The sequence below is a fragment of the Neoarius graeffei genome, chromosome 10 (assembly GCF_027579695.1).
Source record: "Neoarius graeffei isolate fNeoGra1 chromosome 10, fNeoGra1.pri, whole genome shotgun sequence".
Classification (NCBI taxonomy): domain Eukaryota; kingdom Metazoa; phylum Chordata; class Actinopteri; order Siluriformes; family Ariidae; genus Neoarius; species Neoarius graeffei.
The window spans coordinates 31047684-31075081 of NC_083578.1; the positions used below are offsets into that span (position 1 = coordinate 31047684).

The 27398-nt window shown below is 39.0% G+C and overlaps 2 protein-coding genes across 2 annotated transcripts in view; one reads left to right on the forward strand and one right to left on the reverse strand.

Moving 5' to 3' along the window:
- si:dkey-11f4.7 (piezo-type mechanosensitive ion channel component 2) overlaps positions 1-25047 on the forward strand; it is a 278704-nt gene extending 253657 nt beyond the window's left edge. The window contains exons 43-54 of the mRNA XM_060932701.1: positions 2973-3102; positions 11712-11859; positions 11956-12170; positions 12804-12962; positions 16961-17108; positions 17343-17531; positions 17690-17782; positions 19580-19749; positions 20266-20382; positions 20801-20880; positions 22216-22420; positions 24792-25047. Of these exons, the coding sequence (XP_060788684.1) occupies positions 2973-3102; positions 11712-11859; positions 11956-12170; positions 12804-12962; positions 16961-17108; positions 17343-17531; positions 17690-17782; positions 19580-19749; positions 20266-20382; positions 20801-20880; positions 22216-22420; positions 24792-25047 (1910 nt within the window). The remainder of the gene's footprint in view (positions 1-2972; positions 3103-11711; positions 11860-11955; positions 12171-12803; positions 12963-16960; positions 17109-17342; positions 17532-17689; positions 17783-19579; positions 19750-20265; positions 20383-20800; positions 20881-22215; positions 22421-24791) is intronic.
- Positions 25048-25528: 481 nt separating this feature from the next.
- The window catches only part of bpifcl (BPI fold containing family C, like), a 45275-nt gene continuing 43405 nt past the window's right edge, over positions 25529-27398 (reverse strand). The window contains exon 16 of the mRNA XM_060931703.1: positions 25529-26086. Coding sequence (XP_060787686.1) covers positions 26021-26086 — 66 coding nt within the window. The 3' untranslated portion in view covers positions 25529-26020. The remainder of the gene's footprint in view (positions 26087-27398) is intronic.

The window sequence follows — 27398 nt, forward strand, 5'->3', positions numbered from 1 at the left end:
GCCTAAAAACAAAAGAGCAAGAGCTTCTTTTCCCACTGACTATTTTCCAGTGAAATTCAACATCAGATTCATGAGAAATCTAATGTACTGTAGAACTACTGGAGACAAAAGTTGGATTCCAAGTTCCAGAATGCAATGCAGCTATTCAAATTAGTTGTACTGAGTTGATCAAGGACAATGGGATTTGCATGTTGAAATTTTGGGACCCTTTGTGTTTGAACAGAGTGTAACAGATGAGGAGGTGCAAAGGCTGTACTGGCTAAAGGGTTGCTGCATCTGTCCCTTTAGTTGGAATCGAATTCCCACTGGTGCAGCTCCTACAGATTATTTGAATGGCATTGTTTGTAATGCAGGAATCTGTTAGTCAAAGTCAAGTCAAGTTTGTTTGTATAGCGCTTTTAACAATAGACATTGTCCCAAAGCAGCTTTACAGAATCTGAATGACCCAAGACATGAGCCAATTTTATCCCTAATCTATCCCCAATGAGCAAGCCCATGGCGATGGTGGCAAGGAAAAACTCCCCCAGACAACATGAGGAAGAAACCTCGAGAGGAACCAGACCCAAAAGGGAACCCATCCTCACCTGGACAACAACAGACAGCATGACTATAACATTAACAGTTTTAACATGAAGTCAGTTTTGTTGATGCTATAACTCTTCATTAATGGAAACTTGAGTGCAAAACTGTTCATGACAATCGCAGTCTCAAAGCCAGCAAACCAACTGCAGTCCCCAGCCACAAAAGCACCACTGCAAGCATCCAGAGCGTCCTCCAAGCACGACCCCCAACTGTCCACACGGGGCTATCCTCCACAGGAGCGATGTGATGAGACTCCAACCAGACGTAGGGCAGGTCTGAGGAGCAGAAGAGGTCAGCACCTTGATCCCAGATAGTGAAGATAGACAAACCTGTCAATGAAAATTTTTTGGTTTAAAACAAAAATGTCAACATAGAACTGAATCTTTTGCACAACTGAACATCATATATTGGTTATAAATTTTGCTATCCAGGTCAGAGCAGATTTTTCCTTTAAGGTACTTGGCTAGTGATCAGAAGATCACTATCCCACACTATACGGAGTATTCAGTTGCGTACATGCCTGGTTTGGATTTGGCATCAGTTTCACTGATTAAATTTGACTGCCAAAGAAACAAATCTATCTTTTACACCTAATATTCCTTGTGCATACAATAACAGTCAAATGTTTGGACACACCTACTCATTCATAGGTTTTTCTGTATTTTGACTATTTTCTACATTGTAGAACAAAAGTATAAAATTACCTATGGAACATAGATGGAAATATGTGGTAAACAAAGAAGTGTTTAAAAAGAACAAAATATGTTTGATATTTTAGATTCTTCAAAGTAGCCAGCATTTACCTTGATGACCCTTTGCACACTATTGGCACTATCTTAACCAGCTTCATGAGGTAGTCACCTGGAATGCTTTTCAGTTAACAAGTGGGTCTTGTTAAAAGTGCCTTCTTAATGTATTTGAGATCAAATAGTAAATAATAAAAATACAGTAAATAACCCTATTCCACAACTGCAGTAATCCATATTATGTCAAGAACCGCTCAACTAAGTAAAGAGAAACAACAGTCCATCAATACTTGAAGACATGAAGTGTCTTTAAAATTAATAAAAATAAAGAAAAAAACCATTGAATTAGAAGGTGTGTCCAAACTTTTGACTGGTACTGTATATAGATGTGAAAATATACAATGTGTGTATAATATAGTAGATATTTGTTAAGAACTATATATTAACCCTACAGTTACCCTACAGTCTAATATACTGTAAGTATGGCACACCAACATTCAGGATCTTCTGCAGAATCACTCAAGCATTATCAGTTGGAATGGAAAGCATTATGATGCTGCTATTTATACTCTCCCCATAGATGTTCATTGAGGTTCTAGCCTGTGCTCTGGCCAGCCCACTCAGAGATATTCACGTTCACTTTTCCCAAAGCTACTCTTCTGTTGTATTAGCTATTTGTTTTTGGTCATCATGTCCAATCAGGTGGTTAATGTAATAAAGGACGATCTGTAAAAACAGGATACACCTAAGATCAATTTCAGGTGTTGAAGCACAGGGTCTGAATACTTGTGTCAAGCAAGAGAGGCGGATGCTGTTGCAAAGACATGCTATATTGAAAGCAGATAGGTGAACAAATAAAAAAACAGGAACAAGGTCAGGCAGTCAGCAAACAGAGTATACAAGGCAAAACTAGAATTGGTAAACCAGGAGACAATGAATGAGATCATGAACCAGAAATCAAACATGAGAACAAAGGCTTGGCACATCAGGTTAATATACACTGCACAATACTTCTCATTGTGTGAGTGTTTGGTGTCTGTTTATATAGTGTTTGCATGATTGATGATCCGAAGTCAGGTGAGCCGGACTGCATCAGTTAGTCAGTGTGCAGATCACACACCTGCACTAAAACTATCCTGATGGGAATGAGAATGCAGGGCATTAGCTTACTGAATGGTTTAATGATGATGAAAATAATGTAAATCATATTCTATGGTCTTCAGAGTGACCAGATCTCAATGCAATTGAACATGATTTTGGACTGGCATGTTAGACAGCACACTCCACTGTCATCAAATACCAACTGAGGGGATCTCTTTTAGAATGGTGTTCATACATCCATTACAATTGCAGACACTTGTAGAATATATGGAAATGCACACTGAAGCTGTATTGGCGGCTTGAGTGGCTCAAAACCTTACAAAGACATGATTTATACTGTTTTTCCCTCTTTGATTTGTCACCCATGTGTTTATTGTCTGCATATAATCATTTGACATAATTTCTCAGCATTATAAATACAAATATCCAACCCCTGCACATTGTGTGATAAGCTTAACTTGGGGTTTGTCTACTTTGTGTGCTTATAATATTTGCTATATATTTACTGAATCATACTAACGTTTGCTAGTATATTTTCAACAGATGTTAGGCAGCTGAAGGAAAATCACCCAAAGAAGAAACGTCACCCCAGAGTGCCTTTATCGAGGAAAGAGCAAATCAGAAAGCTGGTCAGTGAGAGAATGCTGGAAGCTAAGGCTGCTATCATAGAAGTGTGAGTAAAGTATAGCACAATTCGGTGTAAATACTCGAAATTAAATGCATGGCAAAAAAAAAAAAAAAAGGTCTACAATTTTCCAGTTCACCCAAAGTAGTTTTGACGTGTTTTTATTTCTGCACTATCTACAAGTAAATGAAAGTGCACCTCATCTCAAATTTTTCTGATCATGTAAAATACACTATATGGCCAACATTATGATACTTGATAATCTTTTGATAATTATGATACTTGATATGACACTTGATAATCATGTCCATATGTGGATCTTTTCCAAACTGTTTCCACAAAATTTGGAAGCACACATTTATATACAGTGGTGCTTGAAAGTTTGTGAACCCTTTAGAATTTTCTATATTTCTGCATAAATATGACCTAAAACATCATGAGATTTTCGCACAAGTCCTAAAAGTAGATAAAGAGAACCCAGTTAAACAAATGAGACAAAAATATTATACTGGGTCACTTATTTGTTGAGGAAAATGATCCAATGTTACATATCTGTGAGTGGAAAAAGTATGTGAACCTCAAGGATTAGCAGTTAAACTGAAGGTGAAATTAAAGTCAGGTGTTTTCAATTAATGGGATGACAATCAGGTGTGAGTGGGCACCCTGTTTTATTTAAAGAACAGGGATCTATCAAGGGACAGCACGGTGGTGTATTGGTTAGCACTATCACCTCACAGCAAGAAGGTCCTGGGTTTGAGCCCAGCCGCCAGCGAGGGCCTTTCTGTGTGGAGTTTGCATGTTCTCCCCATGTCTGCGTGGGTTTCCTCCAGGTGCTCTGGTTTCCCCCACAGTCCAAAGACATGCAGGTTAGGCTAAATAATAATAATAATAATAATAATAATAATAATAATAATAATAGAGGTGGCTCTAAATTGACCGTAGGTGTGAATGTGATTGTGAATGGTTGTTTGTCTCTGTGTCAGCCCTGTGATAACCTGGCGACTTGTCCAGGGTGTACCCCACCTCTCGCCCATAGTCAGCTGGGATAGGCTCCAGCTTGCCCGCGACCCTGAATAAGCGGCTACAGATGTAGCGCCCACATGCCTACATCACTGGCATGACATCTAAAATCATCCAAATCAACTAATTAACTATGGGGTGCCCTGAGTTCTTATCAGTAAAGGTGATAAAACAGCGGTAGTTTTGTTCGGATTGGTTATGAGTTGTTACCTTTTAATGTCCTGTAAATATACCTTTTTTTTTTTTACTATTTAACCAAGTAAGAATATCACCATGAAATAATGAATTGCAAAATGAAGCATCTTTTTACTGAAAAATTATTTTAAATGAAATTACAATAAATAATAAAATATGAAATGAAATACCCTTATTGGGGTGGCACGGTGGTGTAGTGGTTAGCGCTGTCGCCTCACAGCAAGAGGGTCCGGGTTCTATCCCCGTGGCTGGCGAGGGCCTTTCTGTGTGGAGTTTGCATGTTCTCCCCGTGTCCGCGTGGGTTTCCTCTGGGTGCTCCGGTTTCCCCCACAGTCCAAAGACATGCAGGTTAGGTTAACTGGTGACTCTAAATTGACCGTAGGTGTGAATGTGAGTGTGAATGGTTGTCTGTGTCTATGTGTCAGCCCTGTGATGACCTGGCGACTTGTCCAGGGTGTACCCCGCCTTTTGCCCATAGTCAGCTGGGATAGGCTCCAGCTTGCCTGCGACCCTGTAGAAGGATAAAGCGGCTAGAGATAATGAGATGAGATACCCTTATTGTCTTGTTATTCAATAAACCAAAATACACACTCCTTAGAGTGGGTTCAAACTTAAAATGAACTTAAAATGCTCTTATAGCAATATATGTTAAATAATCTATGTGCATTAGCACAAAAACACTTGAAATTAAAGTTCTTTAAAATGGAAAAGATACCCTTTAAAGTAAAAATGTACCTCAGTTAAATGAAACCTCAGTGTCCATAGACGTCACTTTAAACACAATTAGCAAACGCTTCAGCGCAATATCAAAGTCACTAGTAAATAACCTATGCCTGCTTTAAGATAACTAAATAACCCAAAAAAGTACCCAGTTGCAGGCCTGAACGATGCTCGGGTGCGTTGTGACCTTTAAAACTTAACACTGGCCACTTCACTCAATGAGCATAAATAAAATGAAAACGAGGCCTGTACCTTGTCATTGCGAATAGAAGAGAAGAGTAGAGAAGTAGCGAGTGTTCACGTGCTGACTGCGTGCGATCACACAGCTGAAGCGTGGACCTGGTCGTGACTCGTTCCTCACGGGACACGCGCCTCCCGCATGGACTCCTGCAGCTCCGAATCTCCTGCTCCCCCACCACGTCACTGGTGTCGGTCGCCTTGTCCAAACGAATCCCCAACTCCTCCGGTGTTCAGGACGATTCACGCACTCAGTTCCACAAGCACAGCCACCGGGTAGCACTGCAACGGTGTAGCGAACCCTCCTCACTGTCTCTGGAACTCGTGTGCTCTCGCGCTGGTCACTTGCGGTTTTCACGATGGTCTGAGATTAAAACTTCTCACAAAACAAAAAGGAAAGTGTCCCGAAGCACATGTCTAAAGTCCACTGCTTTCTAAAGTGCTCTAGCCGAACACTTGGCTGCAGAATCTCCCCCATAGCCTGGGAAAGTTTAGGCTAAACACATGCTAGCGAGAGGAGACAAACGAGCTGACCTTCACCATCCTCCAACAGATTGAATTCTCTCGCGCTCTCTACTTCCCGTTACGCAACAGTTCAGGGTCAGAATCCTCGACCAATCAGAAATTAGGAAAATAATTCGTCAAATATTAGAAAAGGAAATAAAATACAAAATTGTAGAAAACAAAAGCATTTGGCATAGGATTATTACAAGTGCTTGGAAAATGCATTTCAAACATTTTTAACCATTTTAACATTTTTAAATCCATAAGATGAATTAAACCCAAAATATAGCACAGGGCTACACAGATAATGGATGGATGGATGGATGGATGGATGGATGGGATGGGATCTATCAAAGTCTGAGCTTCACAAGACATGTTTGTGGAAATGTATCATGGCACGAACAAAGGAGATTTCTGAGGACCTCAGAAAAAGCGTTGTTGATGCTCATCAGGCTGGAAAAGGTTACAAACCATCTCTAAGGAGTTTGGACTCCACCAATCCACAGTCAGACAGATTGTGTACAAATTCAAATACATTCAAGACCATTGTTACCCTCCCCAGGAGTGGTCAACCAACAAAGATCACACCAAGAGCAAGGCGTTTAATAGTCGGCAAGGTCACAAAGGACCTCAAGGTAACTTCTAAGCAACTGAAGACCTCTCTCACATTGGCTAATGTTAATGTTCATGAGTCCACCATCAGGAGAACAATGAACAACAGTGGTGTGCATGGCAGGAGAAAGTCACTGCTCCTCACATTGCTGCTCGTTTGCAGTTTGCTAAAGATCACATGGATAAGCCAGAAGGCTATTGGAAAAATGTTTTGTGGACGGATGAGATCAAAATAGAACTTTTTGGTTGAAATGAGAAGCGTTACAGTTGTGCTTGAAAGTTTGTGAACCCTTTAGAATTTTCTGTATTTCTGCATAAATATGACTGAAAACATCATCAGATTTTCACACAAGTCCTAAAAGTAGATAAAGCGAACCCAGTTAAACAAATGAGACAAAAATATTACACTTGGTCATTTATTTATTGAGGAAAATGATCCAATATTACATATCTGTGAGTGGCAAAAGTATGTGATCCTTTGCTTTCAGTATCTGGTGTGACCCCCTTGTGCAGCAATAACTGCAACAAAGGTGGTGTTTACATTAGACCGTATCAGCGGATCATCAGATTAACATTTTTAAAATGATTCGCGTGCACACAGCAACGCCAATACACGGATACGCTAATCACATGACTAATTAGACGGCACGTAAGTTGAAATGTGTCAGTGAGGCTCAGCGCTTCCTCCTCAGCGGCTGCGCTCCAAATCACTCCGCCCTGAACAGCGAGTGCCCTCTGGAGGATGCACACTCCGGCCCTGCGCAGCTCACAGAGCGCGCGAGTGAAGCGCATGAGCAGTGATTCGGGACTGAGCCGCTGTGTGTGTGATCCCAGTGCATATCGGGCATGTGCAAGTCACTCACCACTTGCAAGTGGAAGGATGGCAAGCCTAAAGACAATCATAACTACACAATGGGCAGTATTTGCATCTTACCATGAACAACATTAAGAATGACAAAGTAAAGCATTATATTCTGGGTACGATTTGCTGGGGGGGATGGTGGGGATCATCCCTACCTCTGATTTTTATCTCTGCTGAAAAAAAATCCTCGGGGACAACCCCGTCAATAAAACAAACAAACCAAAAAAAAAGTTGACATGACAGGCATGTTGTGACACAGTCACAGTCCCCAGCAAATAGATACATTGTAGATAATAACAATATCTTTGCAGGGATGCAAACAGCGCGCCTTTTGGCGGATGCCGCCTTTTTCACGGCTGATTTTTTTTTTTTTTTTTGGGGGGGGGGGCGTTGGAGTGTCTGATTATAGTTTCAAAGTAAATTCTGTATTAAAATTACTAAATAAGCAAAACCGTTACAGTCCATGAAACAGGAAGTATAAGGATGAGAAAAAAAACAGTTTAAATCGGAAAGCTGCACACAATGTGAACTGCGCCATCAGAGCAAACTGTTCATTTAGTATTCATGTATTTTAGTGATTTTTGAGTCACTGTCCATTTAATCCAGAGGGAGTGAAACATCACAGCAACGCGACAAGCAATGCGAACTTTGTTGTGTTAGTGTTCGTGTATTTAGTCAGAGAGATTGGAAGATGAATTTACTATCTCTGGTTTAGTGTTCATTTTCATTTAGTGTTATTCATTTGATATCATCGGATGTTATTGAGCTGTTAGCCTATTGTTACCTTAATTTTGTGACGTTTCATGATTAAAAAAAAAAAACATCCCCCCTTCTGGTTTTTTGACAAATCGCACCCTGATTATATTCATACTTTTATACTCTTTTTAATGAAAAACAAAAAGGTGATACAAGGCGGAAACAATAGCAGGAAGTGAAGTCCGCGCCGTTTTTCAGCAGTCGCGTCACATGACCAACGTGGCATAAACAACGCCAGCGAATCAGGAAGGTGGATGTCACAGTGACGTTGCCCAATGTAAATCCAACAATGTGGATTTACATATAAAAGGCATATACATTTTAAACTGTAAAATATAATTTAAAACTACAAACATTACATGAAGCATACAAAGACGGTGTAATTCATCATACACATTATCTGTAAAAACCATGCATAATATTCACTTCATACATACTAGATTTTCATAAAAAATTTGTATGAGGAAAATGCAAAATGGGCCACTTTCAGGAGTAAATCATACATGGCATATATATTTATTTATAAATACTTATAAGGATTTATCCTTATATTTATAAGGATTTACTACTAAGACAGTGGTAAACTCTTATAAGTTCTTTACTGTTCTTTTTCGTATGGGGTAGGCCATTGTTGTTCAGTGTTCTCCTGATGGTGGACTCATGAACATTAACATTAGCCAATGTGAGAGAGGCCTTCAGTTGCTTAGAAGTTACCCTGAGGTCCTTTGTGACCTCGCCGACTATTACATGCCTTGCTCTTGGAGTGATCTTTGTTGGTCGACCGCTCCTGGGGAGGGTAACAATGGTCTTGAATTTCCTCCATTTGTACACAATCTGTCTGACTGTGGATTGGTGGAGTCCAAACTCTTTAGGCCCTGTCCACACGGCAACGGATTCAGGTGAATCTGATCAAATTGTTTATCGTTTCGGCCTGGCGTCCACACGGCACCGGCGTTTTGGGTGCCCCAAAACGAAATCTTTTGAGAACGGGTTCCAGAGTGGAAAAATCTGGCAACAGCGCCGTTGCGAAGTCATCTAGATGAGTAGAACAGATTTGTTTATGATGATGTCACAACCACATGACTGTCAGTGCTTCACGCCGGGTAGAAGTGTAACGAACTCGATGCGATTTGTCAACAAATCCTATAACTTGGTTCATGAAACGCGCTTACAAAATATTTTCACTGTGAATATTTATTGTGTAATGGTGCAAAGTGAGAGAGAGAGAGAGAGAGAGAGTGAGAGAATAGCCCTAAGGGCAGAGTCTTTAGTCCAAACACTGTGGAAGCAGTACCAAACCGTGCACCGCCCGTGCGCTTTCCAAAAACAAAAACAATCCCGCCAGCAAAAATAGGAAAAAAAAAAGGAGCGATCTCACCTCTTCAGATGTTGGTTTAAGTCCGACAATACATTCCTCAAAAAGGGCATAGAAGAACAAAGTAATCCATCAACGTGTAGCATTCAATTTATTCCGGACCATTAAAGAATTCTGGAGGATATCAGAATGTTGGCGTACCGGCTTCCATCTACCCCCATTCATTCCTTTTTCCGTGTCTTTCGTTTTACGCTACTGATTAATAATCAAAACTTTATGTGGCTGATGCTACAGAAGAAGGGGTTTATGCGCATGCGTCTACTTCTTCTATTGTTCTGGTGTCTCCGATGGGACCTTCTTACAGCGCATGTAGAGGTGTGGCATGTGTATTGCATCATTTTCAGCAAGCGTTGCGTTGCCATATGTACCTGATATTTTACTGATCCATTGCCCATGTGGACGCGATATTTAGAAAAAAAAATCTCGTTGCCATTTTCGTGTGGATGTAGCCTTAGAGATGGTTTTGTAACCTTTTCCAGCCTGATGAACATCAACAATGCTTTTTCTGAGGTCCTCAGAAATCTCCTTTGTTCGTGCCATGATACACTTCCACAAACGTGTGTTGTGAAGATCAGACTTTGATAGATCCCTGTTCTTTAAATAAAACAGGGTGCCCACTCACATCTGATTGTCATCGCATTGATTGAAATCACCTGACTCTAATTTCACCTCCAAATTAACTGCTAATCCTAGAGGTTCACATACTTTTGCCACTCACAGATATGTAATTCTGGATCATTTTCCTCAATAAATAAATGAGCATGTATAATATTTTTGTCTCATTTGTTTAACTGGGTTCTCTTTATCTACTTTCAGGACTTGGGTGAAAATCTGATGATGTTTTTGGTCATATTTATGCAGAAATATAGAAAATTCTAAAGGGTTCACAAACTTTCAAGCACCACTGTACATTTGGAGAAAGGAAAACACTGCATTCCAGCATAAGAACCTTATCCCATCTGTGAACATGGTGGTGGTAGTATCATGGTTTGGGCCTGGTTTGCTGCATCTGGGCCAGGACAACTTGCCCTCATTGATTGAACAATGAATTCTGAATTATACCAGTGAATTCTAAAGGAAAATCTCAGGACATCTGTCCATGAAAAGAATCTCAAGAGAAGGTGGGTCATGCAGCAAGACAATGACCCTAAGCACACAAGTCGTTCTACCAAAGAATGGTTAAAGAAGAATAAAGTTAATGTTTTGGAATGGCCAAGTCAAAGTCCTGACCTCAATCCAATTGAAATGTTGTGGAAGGACCTGAAGCAAGCAATTCATATGAGGAAACCCACCAACATCCCAGTGTTGAAGCTGTTCTGTATGGAGGAATGGGCTAAAATTCCTCCAAGCCGGTGTGCAGGACTGATCAACAGTTACCAGAAACATTTAGTTGCAGTTATTGCTGCACAAGGGGGTCACACCAGATACTGAAAGCAAAGGTTTACATACTTTTGCCACTCACAGATATGTAATATTGGTTCATTTTCCTCAATAAATAAATGACCAAGTATAATATTTTTGTCTCATTTGTTTAACTGGATTCTCTTTATATACTTTTAGAATTTGTGTTAAAATCTGAGGTTGTTTTAGGTCATATTTATGCAGAAATATAGAAAATTCTAAAGGGTTCACAAACTTTCAAGCACCACTGTAGGACGCCTTTGTCTGTTGTAGCATTTACATTTCCTTTCACTGGAAATAAGGGGCCCAAGCTTGTTCTGACATTACAGTGCCCCTGCACACAAAGTGAGCTCTGTGAAGACATCGTCTGCCAAGATTGGAGTGGATAAACCCCAGGTGCCTGCACAAAACCCTGACTTCAACCTCGCTGAGCACATTTGGGATAAATTGAAATGTACTGTACCCCAGGTCTTCTTCCCTGATATCAGTGCCTGACCTCACTAATGCTCTTGTGGCTGAATGTGCAAATCCCGACAGTCATGCTCCAAAATCTAGCCTTTGCAAAGAGTTGAGGTTATTATAACAGCAAGGGGGGGCTGAAATGGAATTGGATGTTCAACAAGCACACATGGGTACGATGTTCAGCTGTCCACACTTTTGGCAACATAGTGTATCTTCTGTATGAAGTAAATGCAAGATATTTATGAATAGTTTTTGGTCAATTATTTTGTTTTTTAAACATTTGCCTTACTGTTCCAATTATCAAGTGACAACACTTTCACAGTATGTTCGAATATTTTCTTTTGTTATTTACTTCATCATAGACATTTTATCAAAGATAGCCAGATCTCTGTTAAATATGATCTTGATTGAAGTTTTCACTCCTAGCTGCACTGATTTATTTTTATTTAAAAGACCCCACAGTTTACCATAGCCTTCAGTAGTCCAACAAGCTTTTTCTTTCTGTTCTTCTAGTGCACTACATGTCTACTTACCCATCAGGCAGTTTTTCTATGACATCATCCATCCTGAGTACAGCCCTGTGTGTGATGTATATGCGTTGATGTTCTTGGTCGATGTTGTAAACTTTATCATTATTATCTTTGGCTACTGGGCTTTTGGGGTAAGGCTGTCTGTTTGCAATGTATCTTTTCTTTTTACATTTACACTTTCATTTATTTGATATACTATGCACTCATTTTTGTGTTTATTTCAATAGAAACATACAGCAGCAGCTGATATCACTGAATCCTTGTCAGAGGACCAAGTACCTGAGGCCTTCCTTGTCATGCTTCTCATCCAGTTTGCTACTATGGTTGTTGACCGGGCTCTCTATCTGAGGAAAACCTTGCTCGGAAAGTGTGTGTTTCAGGTGGTTTTAGTTTTTGGAATACACTTCTGGATGTTCTTCATACTGCCTGGGGTTACTGAGAGGTAAGCAATTACTCAAAGCTTGAGCAGAAACTTGCACTATACACTAAAAATGGTTCTACACTATGATCATAACTAGCTGGCTATAGCAGCTGTCTGAGTGAGAGTTTACAATGTTGTCGTAAATGTTAATTGTTTTACATTAACTCTCATTTGTATTTTTTCACAAGTGAGTGTCACATAGGCTGTCTTTTGATTTCATAGTAATATTTTAGTTCAAATAAAACATATAGGTTTTATAATCTGACAATGTGTATTTTTAACCAAGATTTAGCAAGTATTTTCTTCTTTTTGGTTATGAATTTTAAAACTTGTTTATCATGATCAATAGAGAAATCACACCCCAAAAAAAGTTTGTTCGAAAAATACATTTTTAGCATCGTTCCACTGTTTAATTTGGTCTTAATTTGACCTAATTAGGATATAATTGGTTACATTCATAAAAGTCCCCTTAAAAATGTCTAACTTTGTGCTTTATTGCTCATCATTAAATGTACAAGTGAGTTATTGTGACTAGAATAGTTGAGTGTGTTTAACTTGCTAAATCTTGGTTAAAAATACACATTGTCAGATTATAAAACCTATATGTTTTATTTGAACTAAAATATTACTATGAAATTTTGTATTTTGTCACAGGAGGTTTAACAAAAACCATGTTGCACAGCTATGGTACTTTGTGAAGTGCATCTACTTTGGCTTGTCAGCATATCAGATCAAATGCGGCTACCCAAATCGAGTCCTGGGCAATTTCCTCACTAAGAACTATAACTACCTCAACCTCTTTCTCTTCCAGGGGTAAGTGCTTTTTATTCTCAGTTACAAGCTATAATAGATTATTTGAATGCTTGTTGGAAAGTTAAAGGAGAGTAGTCAGTTTTTACTCAAAAACAAATAATTGACAATGACATCTGACATTGTAATATTGACAATGACATCTGACATTTTTGTAAAGTTCATAATGTTTTATTGCTTTACTTAACAACAACATTTTTTAAACAAAATGTAGTAGCAAAATGTACAAAGCTAATCAAATACATTTTCAAATGTGTTTGGATGTTTATGTAAAATATTCATTTATCCTGCCACAGAATATTCATATTGCATGAACCATAGGTGAAAATTGTTGGCTGATAATTTGCTAGTTTTTACATCTCTTGCATAAAATTCTCTATCATCAACTCATTGACATGAACTTTTTTGACAGAACACCAAGCATGCTTACCTACAAAAGGCATTTTCACTCACTGACTGACTGATCCCTGTTGTTAAAATGTGCATGCACAATAGCTGTGAAGCACATCCTGAATAGTACTTCTTATTTAAGAGCAGCCATGTCTACACTCTTTTATTTTGCACTCATGTAGTATTATACAATCAGAAGTCAAAAATAAAGGCACAAGTATGCATTCTGTTGAAAAGGTGTGTTTTATTGGTAAATAAATACAATTTCAATGTCTTTTTTTCATATTATTGACATTGAATTGTGATGAATTTCAAATACATGTCAAAAAAACATCTCCCAGTACTTTGAGATACTAAGGTGTAATTTAAAAAAAAAGGTTTATCATCAATTTGAGCCAGTTGTGACCCAATGCCATCCAGTACAACTAATATACAGGTCTCTTCACTGCATCCATGATATATTGTCCTGGCTTTCCGATAAAGTCGGCCATTCTTACAAATTTTATAGCCTTTTAAATTCTAACTGCTTAGCAAATCATTCATTTGTATCTTGTATTAGTATTAGTATCTCTTATTCTATATTAGTATGATTAGCCAAAGTAGAAGTAATTACAAATTGCTATTTGCAAAAATAACAAACAAAAATAAATGGACTGTACAGTTATCATACTGTGATTTTTTTTCAGCTCCATTTAAAGGTAGACTGCCTTTCAGATTTTTCAAGTCTAGGTCATAAAAAGAATTTTCCCTGACACCCAGTTATTTTTGTTTAGTGGACCAAAAGCTACTGAATTCAAATCATAGACTTCCAATTTTATTGTTTTTTAAATTTTATTTATTTTTTTAATAGAACAATTAATGAATTTAGGGACACATGGCCCTAAATTGTCCGCTAATTTTTCTTGCTTCACCATGACCCAATTCAAGATACTACGTCATGCATCATGTGGTGGGCTTTCCCCATTCGTGCAAGTGTCAGTCCTGCGCACTATGGCACGTGCACCTGAAGGCACGCCCTGGACTGCCATCAAGTGGGCTGCCATCGAGCGGACTCCAGCATGCACGCTGTTAACAACGCACACCTGAACTTAATTAAGGAGCTACAGTATATGTGCACCTATTTAAGGACTGTGCTGATGCATGATCAGTGCCTCCTAAAGGCCATCAGTCCAGAACCAGTTCCACAGCCTGCATCAGAGCCAGCCCCTGACCCCAAGACAGAGCCAGCGTCCGCTCCAGTGGCCTTTGCAGAGACAGCAGAGGAGGCTGTTGTTCTAGAGCTGGCTTCTCAGCCAGAGCCAGCACCTGAACCAGCGCCATCATCTGTTCCAGTGCCAGAGCCAGCGCCAGCATCTGTTCCAGTGCCAGAGCCAGTGCCAGCATCTGTTCCAGTGCCAGAGCCAACGCCAGCATCAGCACTAACATCTGTTCCAGTGTCAGAGCCTGTGCCAGCATCAGAGCCAGTGCCAATACCTGAGTTGGAGTCAGAGTCAGCACCAGTGTCTGCTTTAGAACCAGTGCCAGAGTCAGAGTCAGCGCCAGTGTCTGCTCTAGAACCAGTGCCAGAGTTGGAGTCAGCACCAGTGTCTACTCCAGAACCCGTGCCAGCACCAGTGTCAGAGTCAGTTCCAGTGCTAGAGCCAGCATCAGACCCTGTGTCCATGTCTACTCCAGAGCCAGTGCCTATGCCAGAGTCAAAGCCAGTACCAGAACCCGAGCCTGTTCCAGAACTTGTGTTAGAGGATGATGGCGTGACCTCTGCCACAGCTGGCTATGAAGGCATCATCATTCCTCCACCGCCTGGCTATGAGGGCATCGTCATCATCCCACCGCCACCTGGCCAGGAAGGCGTCATCGTCCCACCGTCACCTGGCTATGAAGGGATCGTTGTCCCGCTGCCGCCTGGCTATGAAGACATTGTCATCCCGCTGCCAGGTCCTAATCAGGACCGAAGCAATGCACTGACAGAGCTTGAGCCAGTTCCAAGTACAAGTCAAGTCCACAGTCCAAGTCAAGTCCACAGTCCAAGTCAAGTCCAGTGCTTGAGTCCTCTACTGAGCCTGAATACAGCCTGGATCCCAAGTCGAAGCTCACTTCCTGCCTTGAGCCCAAGTCATCCCCAGAGCTCGAGTCCAGTCCAAAGCCCAAGTCAAATCCAGAGCTTGAGTACACTTCCAGCCCTGACTCCAAGCCAGTTCCAGAATTCAAGCCTGAATCATCTCCTGAGCCAGAGTCCAGTCCAGAGCTCAAGTCATCTCAGGAGCTCGAGTCCAGCCCTAAGCTCGAACACACTTCCAGCCCTGACTTCAAGCCAGATTGAGAGCTCAAGTCGGAGTCATCTCTTGAGCTGGAGCCAGAGTCCAGCCCAAAGCTCAAGTCATCTCTAGAGCCTGAAAGCAGTGCAAGTCAGGAGTCCAAGTTTTATCCTGAACCCGAGCTCCCACCGGAGCCAAGCAGGATGGATTTTTGCTCCCAGAGGGAGCTCTTGGGGGGGGGGCTGTCAGTCCTGCATGCTGTGGCGCATGCACCTGAAGGCACGCCCCGGGCTGCCATCAAGCGGGCTGCCATCGAGCGGATTCCAGCACGTACGCCGTTAACGACGTGTACCTAAACTTAATTAAAGAGCTATATGTGCACCTCTTTAAGGACTGTGCTGATGCATGATCAGTGTAAAGTATTACGCTACATCAGAATGCATTACCGAGCCTTATTTCCTGTTTCTGATTTCCTGTTTCTTGGTTCCTGTGCCTATTCTTTGTTCTCATTTCTCGCTTTGCCTCTGATATCCTGTTTGCGCCTCGCCTGACCCTTTGCATGTTTAATGTTTTGGATTTAGCCTGCCGATTTGGACTGTTTGCCTGTGTGTGTTTGCACTTTGTAAATAAATATATACTTCTGCACTTACATCTGCCTACCTCATACTTGACAGCAAGGCATTGTGGGATACAAATTTGAAACAGGATAGAAAAATGAAGGACGTGAGTGCAAATGAAACGTGAAAGACCATCCACAGTAACAGAAAGTGAGAAGAAAAGACATTATGTTGCAAAGGAAAGGAAACACAGGACCAAACTAATAAATATCGGCAGTCACTGAGCACCTTGGTGTGATCAGCTGTTTGTTTACTGTGTAACTGTCAGTGCACGGTCAAGGTAAACATGTAGATGGCAATAATGTAACACTGTGGGTGCCAGCTGCTGTAAAACCTAAAAGAAGAAGAAGGTAAACCTGCGCACGTGCACACGGACTTCCTCTGTCTGGTTGACTGTGCAAAACGAGCAATTTCATGCATATTATTTGCTAGGGAATCCCCCAAATTAAATAACCTCCCAGCCACAGAATGGCCTGTATTTTTTTTTTAAATATTACAGAAATAAACATATATCACAATGACCAAATTTCAGAGGGAACTAAATTTCACTGATTTTATGAAATCGAAAGGCCGTCTAGCTTTAAATCTCTTGTAACCTCTATTTTTTGCACTAATCATTTGAACATTTCACCTTTAACTTCATACCTGGGACTCGAGACATATGTACTTACATACATTCTATTTTATTATTTCTAATTTATCTTTATCTTTGTTCTTATCTGCCACATTTTCCTCACAGCTTCCGAATGGTTCCTTTTTTGACCGAACTGCGGGCTGTGATGGACTGGGTATGGACAGATACCACTCTCAGCTTGTCTAGCTGGATTTGTTTGGAGGACATTTATGCCAACATATTCATTCTCAAGTGCTGGAGGGAGTCTGAGAAGGTAGAACAAATTTTAAACAAATATATCCTTAATTCTCACAAACACAACTGCCGAATGACCATATAACTCCATTTATCAGGTGACGATTAGTTCCCTGAAATGGTCATATTAAATGCTAGGATTGCAAGTAAACCATTTTGCGTCTTTATGATTAGGGAAGTCAGATAAACATAAATGTAAAGATACAACCTTTGTGTATTGTTGATTAATATTCCTCTCTGTTTCTTACTGTAGAAATATCCTCATGTCCCTGGACAGAAAAAAACCAAAGTGGTGAAATATGGTATGGGTGGTGTGATCATTTTTTCCCTTATCTGCATTGTCTGGTTTCCTCTTCTCTTCATGTCACTGGTCAAATCAGTGGCTGGAGTAACCAATCAACCATTAGATGTTTCCATCCAACTGAGTATATCAGGATATGAGGTTGGTGATTTGACATTGTTTTTGATAGTTCTTTTCAAAGTGTATTACTGATGCCTTTGCTCATTTCGTGTGTGTGTGTGTGTGTGTGTGTGTGTGTGTGTGTGTGTGTGTGTGTGTGTGTGTGTGTGTGTGTGTGTTCGTTTGTTCTTGTGTTTCAGCCTTTGTTTACCATGAGTGCCCAAGAACAAAATCTAGTGCCTTTTTCTGAAGCTGCATACCAAAAGATGACAAATGTTTATGCTACTTATCCAGTAAGCTCACTAACCATAACATAACTGTTGTATGCTTGTAGTAATTTAAGTAATTGATCACTTTTTCTGTGAGCTTGATATCAGACAGCTGAATTGACCTTAGGAAATATACAAGAGGTCATTGGGTTCTTGTTTGTCAGGACTTTAAACAATAGAGAGGAATGTACAGTATGTGGCTATAGTTATGTCAACAGAAAATGTATTTCTTATCATCAGAAGCTTTCACGTGAGGCACTTTTGGACCGGAGAGACTTTTTCATAGTTCTTAGAACTGTTACAGGAAGTACCCCATTTTCTTATGTGTCCTCACTGCAAAAACTGAGAACAATCATAATTTTTAGAATGCTGTTTTGAGGGACTTTTTTTTTTAGCTCCAACTTCAGGATAGGTACTCTCCCAGCACAAGAGGAACCATGAGTGATGTAAGTGTATGGTGATTGATCCAGACGTAGGTGTACAATGGTTGATCAGACACATCAGCCAATGCAGCACCGGCAATCACCATTTTAAAAAAATCTGTGTAAAATGTTAACTATGTAAACAACAACTCTTAAGGTTAAAAAAAAAAAATGGACAAATGGACCAACAGTGAAGTCCAGGCTTAATTAAGCCTATGTGTGATGGAGGAAATAAAATGTGATTTTGAAGTATCTCAGTGAAATTTAAGAATCTTAATTCAACTAAATGTTCTTGTTCATTTTTTTTTTTTTGCTATCACATAAGAATACCTGTTTTAAAATTAAAATCCAAACTAAAATATTTTAAGCAATCACCAACTATTTTCCACAGTGAATTCACTCTTTAAAATGTAAAATAAAGAATTTACTGATAGTACGGTACATAACCCTTCCTGCTCTCCCCAATTCTATGGCGCAGGGGAATTATCTGTTTCTATAGAAACAGATCTATAGATCTGTGCAACTGAAACACGACACACACAAGTGCACAAGTTTAAATCCTAATGTTGGTAGTTTGCTGTTTTCACAGTAATACAAGAACATTAGAGGACAAGACACACATTCATATGAAAAGAAACAACATACTAGTGATGTTGTTATAGACACCATAAGCTAGCTTATGCCACGTCAGTGTTCCTACAGGTGGTATGGATGTGAACAGGAAAAAAAAAAGAAGCCCTTGAAGGTGCATAGTTCTCATGGGAGCTCCCTAGTGGGTAGTTCCTCTCAGTGAGTGCCTAGAACTGTTTGGCCTGAAAGTGTCTATGTTGTCACTCATGGACTTACTGAAACATAATATTTCAGAAGTCCTCCAGATGCCACAGAGATAGCAGTTGTGTTCATCTTTCTGAATAAAAAAAAAATGTTTTAGTTATTGAAATGAGCTACAACAAAATATTGGTAGGCTACTGCAGGGAGACTAACAAAGGTTTACAAATAATTCCTATTCTAACAATGCCCCAAGGCTCACGGTCCAGTACTTTACATTAATCTCAGTGCAGCTTCTATATATTGCATTTACTTCTTAGCCATCTAGAAGAGAACTGTTTCGAATAGAAACATTTTTTAAAGGGAAATTTTAATATTTAGTTATTTGTTATTTATTTTTACAAAGTATCTTTAAGGGTTTCCCAGAGGGACAACCAAACAACCCTTAAACTAAAGGTTCTAAATTCTCTCAGTAGGAAATGGTTGATTAATTTCACAGTGAGTTCATTTGAAAGCTTTGAGTAAAGCAGCTGAGAAAAGGAGCAAGTAAACATGTATGACAAATTCCTTATTTGATCACTCTGTTTCATTCTTCCTCTTTTATTTCTTTAATCTTTTTAACCTCAACCAGTCTGCAATGCAGTTCATAGTAAACTACATGGCAGAGGACATAGTAATAGCAAAGGTTAAAAGTGACGCCAGTTTGTTGTGGAGCATCAGTCCAGCAAGCCATGAAGCCATGATCCATGAACTTGGCAACTCTTCACACATTTACATTACCATGCGCTGGACCTTACTGAGGTGCGCGCACACACACACACACACACATACACACACACCTTTGTCTTACTATCCTTATGAGGACCTTCGACTGACAAATATTAATGTAGCCAGTAAATGCCATACCCACACCAAAATCTAACCCTAACTGGAGCCTCAGTAATTTTATATATATATATATATATATATATATATATATATATATATATATATATATATATATATATATATATATATTCCCCACAAGGAATATATATATAAAGCTATATTCCTTGTTGCAAAAAAAAATAAAAATAAAAAATAAAAGCAAATATTCCCTGTGGGGACCATCCATTGTCCAACTTCTCCTGTGACCCTGACAGATAAGAGATATAGATGATGGATGGATGGTTGGATGAACCAGCCAGTGTCAACATTTTCAGATATTCTTATCCTTATAATGAAGTATAATAAACTGTAATAAATAAAGCCATGCCCACACATTCAAACCTCCTTTGTTGACACTACCAGATGTCTCTAACTTTGTGTTATGGGCAGAAATGCCTCCATTGTGATGAATGCTGAGACGATAGGTGAACGCACTGTGAAGTATGAGGACAAAGAGCTGCAGCATAACCTTGTGCAAATGCTCAAAGGGAAACGCACCAACCCAGTGTAAGTGTTTACACATAATTCTTTCCCTGTTTCTTTCTGTTACTCTCTCTTTTATTCTTTCCTCACTCAGAAAATAATTGAGTTATGTGCCATATAAACTATAGTACAAATTGAACTCAAATATACTCAATGCCATATACTCATTGTTACTTATTGGGAAAGTAACAAAATAAGGAGAGACTGTCATATCTGCTGAGTGCATTTTTTTTTCTTTGATTTGAACAGTTTACACAGAAATCTATATATAAGCTACGAGTCAGGTATTTGCAGATATGTTAAGATATATCAAGATATGTATGTTCATAATAACTGCTTGAGTGAAATCAGGACTTTTTTGTGTTCTTTGGTATTTTCCAAAGTTTAACATCTAATTGTTAAGCAAATGGAACTTTTGTTATGCTTATTGTGATTTATTTAGGATCATTGAGAACCTGATGCCTAAATACATCAGAGGACCTTCAGGACCAGAAGCAAAAATGGCACATAGACTTATCGTTGGCAAGTCATTGATGTTCTAATATATAGTAGGCAATAGTAAGCATGTGCTGATAGTATATTTCATATAATAATTATCTATGCTGACTGCATTTTCACCTTTTAATTTTCAATATAAAGAAACAATAGCAGAATATTATTTGGGAATTGGTTCAGTTTAATCATGATGATTACACGCACACACACACACACACACACACACACACACACACACAGAGAGAGAGAGACAGAGAGAGAGAGAATGTCCTCAGAATTATTTCTAAAATAAAAAGTGTCAGTCAGTCAGTAAATATCTCTGGCTTTGGGAGGCAGCTAAAATGTCAGATCAGATCATTCATGTTGTCATGAAGACAGAGGAACTGATTGTGAAGCTTTGAGATGAAGTTGTTCAGAGAAAAAAGGTAGACAGTTATTAAACCATTGGCAAAGTTTTGAATCCTCTCAGGAGCACTGTGAAATCCATTGCAAGCGGGAAAAAAATATGACACAGATCAGACCAAAGCGAGTGCTCAGGCAAGAAGAGCAATTCCCAGAGAAGCTACAACACTGAAGGGGTTGCTCAATAGAGCTCACTGGCTAAAATATGTGCAGACCTCAACAATATCAGCAGCCAACACAGGTAACATGGATGGAGTCAAATATCAGCAAATGGTCAAGGAGAACCTATTCCAGATGAAAATATATGCTCCAACAGGACAGTGAGCCAAAGCACAGGGCAAAAATGACAAAGGAATGGCTTGAGGGGAAAAAAAGTGTGCATTTTGGAATGGCTGAATCAAAGCCCAGACTTAAATTCAACTGAAGCTATGGTATGACCTGAAAATTGCTGTCCACCAAAATTCTCCATTTAGTTTGGCAGAATTGAAGAAAATTTGCATTGAGGAATAAAAAAAATGTTAAAAATCAAAATGTGCAAAGTTTATAGAGGCACATCCAAGACACCTCAAACCTTGATTACTGGAAAATGACAATTCATATTGAGGTGATGAATACTTATCAGTTAAGCAGTTAGATTTTTTTCTTCTCAAATATTCTGAGGACATCTAAACACTTTAATTTTATTTCTGTCGAGAGTTTACTCTGCAGAAATTGTAATCTGATATCATTAATTTTTATATTTTGAGAAATAATCATGGGGTGGGGAGATATCGGCACTGTAATTTCTGAAACATGGTCTATATGACAGTTGTTTACGCCCCACTAACTTCTTAGCTTAGATGCATGCTGTAGTGGTGATGGTAGTCTTAATTTATCATGATGATAATATTGCATTGTATTACTAATTTTTTGGCAAATGCAAGCAATAATGACCTACAGCTGTAATAAACTACTTCACAGAACATTCCAATCACCCAGATGACCATCATTTGGCCTTCTTCCGTCCCCTGTCCATCAAACTGAAACAAACCAATAGTGGATCTTACTGGTGGGTGGTGGAGGAGTGCAGTCCAGATCATCCAATAACCAGATGCCAGAACATTGAAATACTGGTCTTCAATGATAAAGTCAGTCCATCCAGCCTGGGCTTCTTAGCTGGATATGGGTATGGATCATTTTCTCTTTGCACAATAGCTATGTGCATATGTTAGTACGTATGATTCATGATAAAATATATTTTGGCCAACTCTTGTGTCTGCTCTTTTTAAAAAAAAAAATCTGTCCTTGTATTGATTTGATGTTTAGTGTGTTCTTTTTTTTTTAAACCTTTTTGTTTCATATTTTTAAAGAAAGTATACTGTATTTACCAATGATGGTTCTGATAATTTTCAGGTCAAGCTGGTTAAATGGTTAATCTAAAACAGTGAAGACACACCTTACATATTATGAAAAATAAAATAAAGAAATAAAAAATTACTCTATTATTATTATTATTATTATTATTATTAAAGCCATTTTGGTTGCTTCTGAAGCTCTCTTGAGGATATTCCTTGACATTCTGAGCATTTGTTGGCTGATTATCCATTGATTTAGGCAGCATTTAAAAATTAATTCATTATTTTTTTCTGAAAAACATAAATTAAGAAAAGTATATTAATGAATAAGGGCAGCACAGTGGTGTAGTGGTTAACACTGTTGCCTCACAGCAAGAAGGTCCTGGGTTCGAGCCCAGCAGCTGACGAGGGCCTTTCTGTGTGGAGTTTGCATGCCTGGGTTTCCTCCAGGTGCTCTGGTTTCCCCCACAGCCCAAAGTCATGCAGCTTAGGTTAAATTGGTGGCTCTAAATTGACCGTAGGTGTGAATGGTTGTTTGTCTCTATGTGTTAGCCCTGTGATGACCTGGCAGCTTGTCCAGTGTGTACCTCACCTCTCACCCATAGTCAGCTGGGATAGGTTCCAGCTTGCCTGTGACCCTGTACAGGATAAGTGGCTACAGACAGGCTTGTAGTACTTGAGTCCAGGACTCGTGCCCTAATTTTAAGGACTCATGACTAGACTTGGATTTGAGCACTGGTGACTCAGACTTGTGCATTAATTGCATTAGGACTTATAAATTGGAAATGAGGACTCATATTTTTTCTTTATTTTTTGTAACATGCCATAATAATTTGGCATAAAATATTTATATCTACATTAATTGTTGTACTAATTTCGTGCAAGAGTCTCACACCTGTGCGCCTTGGCACGTGCATCAGATAGGCTCTCGGGTGCACTCTGAATAGCGTGTGCCAAGCGGACTCTCGCATGCATTGTAAACGACTCGCACCTGCACAATATTAAGGCACATTAAGCACGCTTATATAAAAACTGTAAAAATACACTTAATTTGTGAAGTATTGAGTTGTGTTGCTGACACATTACCGAGCCTTATTTCCTTGTTTGATTTCCTGTTTCCCGTCTTTGATTCTGCCTCATCTACGATAGCCTGTTTGTGCCTCGCTCAACCTATTGCTTGTTTCACTGTTTTATGATTTTGCCTGCCATTCTGGATTGTTTACCTGTCTCCACTTGTATTAATAAACACACCTTCTGCACTTACATCTGTCTCCCAACCATCTCTGACAGAATACTTTGTACTCCGTGACAAAAAGAATGCACATTCACCTGTTCATATGTCATGTTCAGGAACAAACTAATGTTAATGGTGCTGAAACAGCCACCATCAAATGGTGTGGTTGGAGTGTTGGACTTGACTCGGATTGGATCAATAGTGGACTCAACTTGGACTCGACTTGAAATTTTTTTAAATGACTTGGACTTGACTCGGACTTGAACACTGGGGACTCGAGACTGGACTCGGACTTGAGGTTTAGTGACTTGACTACAACACTGGCTACAGATAATGGATGGATATTAATGAATAAATAAATACTATAAGTATTAAATGGAACATTGTGGAAAAACTTATTTCTGTGCTGGTGCACATACATTTGGGTATCTGGAGTGCCTACCAACCTCAAACTCTGAAATAAGACACCCAGTCAGTTTGTTTTGGGCTGGCTATTTGAGAAAACATGTGCTTCAACAAGTTGTTCAGATTGGGCCCCCCTTTCTATGTCACAAGGGGAGCCCATTAGAATTAATGAGAAAAATTCATGAAGAAAGTGCTATCTGATTGGTGGAAGAGGGGGATGACATGAGCAGTGGCTCATTATCATTTAAAGGAACAGGCTCAAATTGTCCATTTTGAACAAGGCTGTTTAGACAGGATGAGAAGAGATTTGTAATGCTTTTTCCTTGTGGTATTTTGACCAAAGCACCTCAGACATTTCAATAAGACCTCAGGGAACCATGTGAACTTGTGGAAAAGTGGTGTAATATCTCAGCTTTAAAGATTGGATTGTGTAAATTCAGTGTATAAAATACAGTATATGCAGTAGGCACAGAATGTGTAGATTGAAGTACATGCACAAAGTGAGTAGTATAGTAAGTTTTGTAATATGTGCAGTTGACATGTATGTTTTGTGTGTTCTGCAGAATCGTGGGTCTGTACATGTCAGTGGTGCTGGTGATTGGCAAGTTTGTGCGTGAGTTCTTTAATGGAATATCTCGCTCCATCATGTTTGAGGAACTACCAAATGTGGACCGTGTGCTGAAACTGTGCACCGACATCTTTGTTGTCCGGGAGACTGGTGAGATGGAACTGGAGGAGCAACTGTTTGAGAAACTCATCTTCTTATACCGATCACCCGAAACCATGATCAAAATGACCAGGGAAAAGAAAACAAACTAACAACTCTTAGTTTACTTTTTGAGAACCTATTTCACATATTTAAATATCATACCAGGATTTTTTGTTATTTTCCCTAATGAAGTGCTGCTGATTTAAATACTTCCTAAACAGAGTTCTCAGAGCTTGTCTGTCCAATGCCATGTATTATCAGTCTTTACCCTTTGAGCATGACCTCCTTTGTTTCTTCTTTTAGTTTAGGCTGTATATATGACATATATAATGGTGTGTATGAAAAAACATCCAGGGTACAGCAGGGCTTAAAGACACCTAGGCTGAATACAATAGATTATAATATGTACTTTTGGTTTGCTACAGAACCACATGTCTCTACAAACAGGACGTTAGGCAGATGTCTTAAAAATCTTTCAGCCATATTTTCTTTAAGAAGGACTTAAGCCCTGCCTTACACTTACCGGTAATAGTGCATGTGTCTAGTTCATAAATCCTGCTATTTAATTTAAAATGCAACAGGTGCCATATGTTATTCATGCATTTCTTTTATTTGGAAAGTTGAGTTACAAGAAAGTTGAGTTACAAGAAAGTGACAATTCATTTGACAATTCATCCATGCCTCACTTTAAAATAGTCATAGGCAATAATCAAGGATCTTTGGTCCATATAAAAAGGAATAATGGAAAAAACAATTAATCAATTGGAAATTAAAAAAGAACAATATATATCTATCTAGTGACTGAACAGTCCACAGACATCCAAAAAAATACTAAAGAATCAACAGGCTGATTTGACATAAGGATAATCAAATAATAGCTGTTCTAGAGTTGCAGAAAAGCAACAATATACCAAACTAGTTTGTAAATGATTACTTGACAGCATATTGCTGTTTCACACATTATTTATGAAACTGTTAAAATGAAATCTGGCTGTAACATCAATGGCAGACTCACAGATGTTTCTCATCATGATAGCGATACTGGATAAGCCTTATTTATCATTATCCAAATATGTCCAGAAGTCAGAGTTTGTTTGATTGCAGGAAGTCAAAGGGACTATTGACATCTGTCACAACAAACAAAAATCCCTAGGTGGAGAAAGAGGAAAGATGTAGCATTAAAAAGCTAACAGTAACATCCTAATTACAGCTAATGTATACAGGCAGGTCATGTACCCCATACATGTGCAGTCACATGCAAACACACTCCAAGTCTCCAGAATGTATAAAAATGTAACCATTGTCTTACATACTTTGTTTGCTATATACTTATATATTTTAAATAAATGAAAATGCCCATTGGGGTGATGGACTGTTGTGTTTTTCACTGTAATCAGTTGATAATCACAAGGTACTCAGTTTCAGCTTGTGCCAAATACACATCTTATCAACTGAATTATTCATATTAGGGGCCTTACTCATTCATACTGAAAAGTGCGTGCCCCCCCCCCACTGGTGGACTCATCTGGAATCCACGTGTACAGTATATATAGAGACCCCAAAAAGTATTAAACCACCACTTACAAATGTTTAAATTTCAGTGCATTAGAAGACCCAAGTAGCCTTTATTAAGAAAGATACTCCAAACAAACTTTTCAAACAAAACACTTCCCAAAAACAGTTTTATGATTAAAACTATAAATATGATTGATATGGTAGTGTGGAGAAAATGCCACTTTTAAAGGGTATGTAACTTTACTCTGAAAAAAGCAAAATGTGTGTAGAATTGTTATCCTAGTTTTGATTGACAGTGAGATGATGTATGAACCAAATCTGAAAATTGTCCAGTGTTGACATGCAATTAGTTTTTTAGCAAGAAAATAAGTTTGTACAAAGTGGAGTAAAATGCCCCCAGCCTGACAAACCAATTTGCTTCATATATTAGGAGCATAATCACAAGATAAGCAGTTTTAATGTTATTCATTATTTATTATAGGCAACTATAGTTATTAGATCAATAGATTACTGGTAGCCAACTATCCTAGCTACTGTACATAAGCTAACACGCTATCTTGAGTTTTTTCAATGTATTTATTTTTAACTACTTTGACTCAAATAAGATGAACTCTATCCACTAGCCTAGCTATTCACGTCATAGATGACTGACACAGTGGCAGATCCAGGAAAATGGGGAGGGGGGGCATCAACCCAGTAAGGCCAGGGGTCCAGGGGCTGCCCAAGGCCCCCAGAAGCTCTGCAGTTTTTAAATGCCCAGAGATGCATTTTGAGCTGTCAGAGACATGTTGTAAATGAAATCCCTTAAAGAAAATTACCATGTCAAAAATATGTTTTAAAACTAGGAACTTTCAAAACCATATTATTTGTCACTGAAAACGATATTTTCAGAGTTTCAGGTATAGGCATAGAACATAATTCCAACTGATATATGGTAATATTTATG